We start from the raw sequence: 1392 nt of genomic DNA on the forward strand, positions 1-1392 counted from the left end.
GGTCACGGCGGGTGCCACTGAGCGCTGTCCTTCTCCCTGCAGCTGGAACGTGGTGGGCACCCAGGGCTCCCTGCTCAGCATCTTCGTGGAGCCCGTCTACTTCTCCAGCATCATCCTGGGCAGCCTGTACCACGGCGACCACCTCTCCAGGGCCATGTACCAGCGCATCTCCAACATCGAGGACCTGCCGCCCCTCTACACCCTCAACAAGCCCCTGCTCAGCGGCAAGTACCCCGCGCTCACTGCCCCCGAGGCCTCGGGTCCTCAGGCCTCGGCTGCCCAGCCTGGCAGGAGAGGTGCCGGGCCTCTGCTCACCCTGTCCCTCTGCAGGGCGCGGGCTCTGACTAGCCGCAGACCCTGCGTTCCCAGAGGAGCCAGCAGGGGCCTCGTGCTCTCCCACCACAGGCCTGTTCTGCCCCTGTGGCCGCTGGGTCAGTGTCGGCTTCCCCAGACTGACCAGCTGGGGCAGCCATGGGTGTCCACCCTCGGGTGCCAGGCCCCTGCCACGTGGCGAGCCTGGCAGGCGGGCATGACTGGCAGGCCTTCTCCACAGCGGCTTCTCCTGTTCTCACGCCCTTTTTGCTGGTTTCTTCTCTTTTTTTAGAATGTCAGTGGCTGACAGTAAAGAGAACAGGAGCTTTTGAATTCAAGGGTCTTAACTTCTAAGCCCACCCTTATTTAAAAGGACACAATTAAGGTATTTTTACCCTTTTAAAAGTAACACCTTACTTACTTTTTGATGCTCAGAACTAAAACCATAACCCTAAACTAAAACAGCCTTCTGTGGTGTGCGTGTCTCTGCCTTGTTTGAGAGCTTGGCCGCTAGCACGCCTCCGTGGAGAGAGCAGGTGCGGCCCTTTCAGGGTGCCGGATACGGGAGTACGAAGCTTGTCTGGGCTCAGAGTTGAGAGCTCCCTAACCATAACCTTCTTCTTCAAGAACAGAACTGAGTGCTGGGACTGGCTATGGCACCTTGAGCCAGGAGCGCCCCTGCAGCTTGGAGTGTCGTGCTGTGTGTTGGTGTGTGAATTCCTCACGATGCTAAAGATGGTTTCCACTCTTTGCCCTCAATGTGATGTTGCTATAACAAAATACTGGAGCCTCAGACTTTATAAACAAAAGAGGTCGATAGCTCACAGTTTGGAGGCTACAATGTAAGACTGGGCAGCCCCATGTTCAGCCTGAGGCAAGGGAATCTTACAAGACAAGAAGGAACCAAAGTGCAGGAGCCAAGTCTGTGCAGAAGAGATCTCATTGTGAGGGAGGAAGCAGAACTTGGGGTCCCTCTACTAACAACTGGCTCTTGAGGAACTGACCAGGGTACAGCAAGAACTACATCAACCCCTTCTGAGGGCAGTACCCCCATGACCCAGCCACCCCCCACAGCCACCA

The 1392-nt window shown here is 56.5% G+C and overlaps 1 protein-coding gene across 8 annotated transcripts in view; it reads left to right on the forward strand.

Annotated features, from left to right (window-relative positions):
* Window positions 1–1392, forward strand: part of Adarb1 (adenosine deaminase RNA specific B1) — a 73586-nt gene that overhangs the window by 62067 nt on the left and 10127 nt on the right. For 7 of the 8 annotated variants that reach the window (XM_015478857.2, XM_048803784.1, XM_015478858.2 and 4 more), the window contains exon 9: window positions 43–224. In XM_015478857.2, the coding sequence (XP_015334343.1) occupies window positions 43–224 (182 nt within the window). Of the gene's footprint in view, window positions 1–42; window positions 225–604; window positions 698–1392 lie in introns of all 8 variants that reach the window. The other variant, XM_048803787.1, reaches the window with a different exon arrangement.

Source organism: Marmota marmota, unplaced genomic scaffold, assembly GCF_001458135.2.
Source record: "Marmota marmota marmota unplaced genomic scaffold, marMar, whole genome shotgun sequence".
NCBI lineage: Eukaryota > Metazoa > Chordata > Mammalia > Rodentia > Sciuridae > Marmota > Marmota marmota.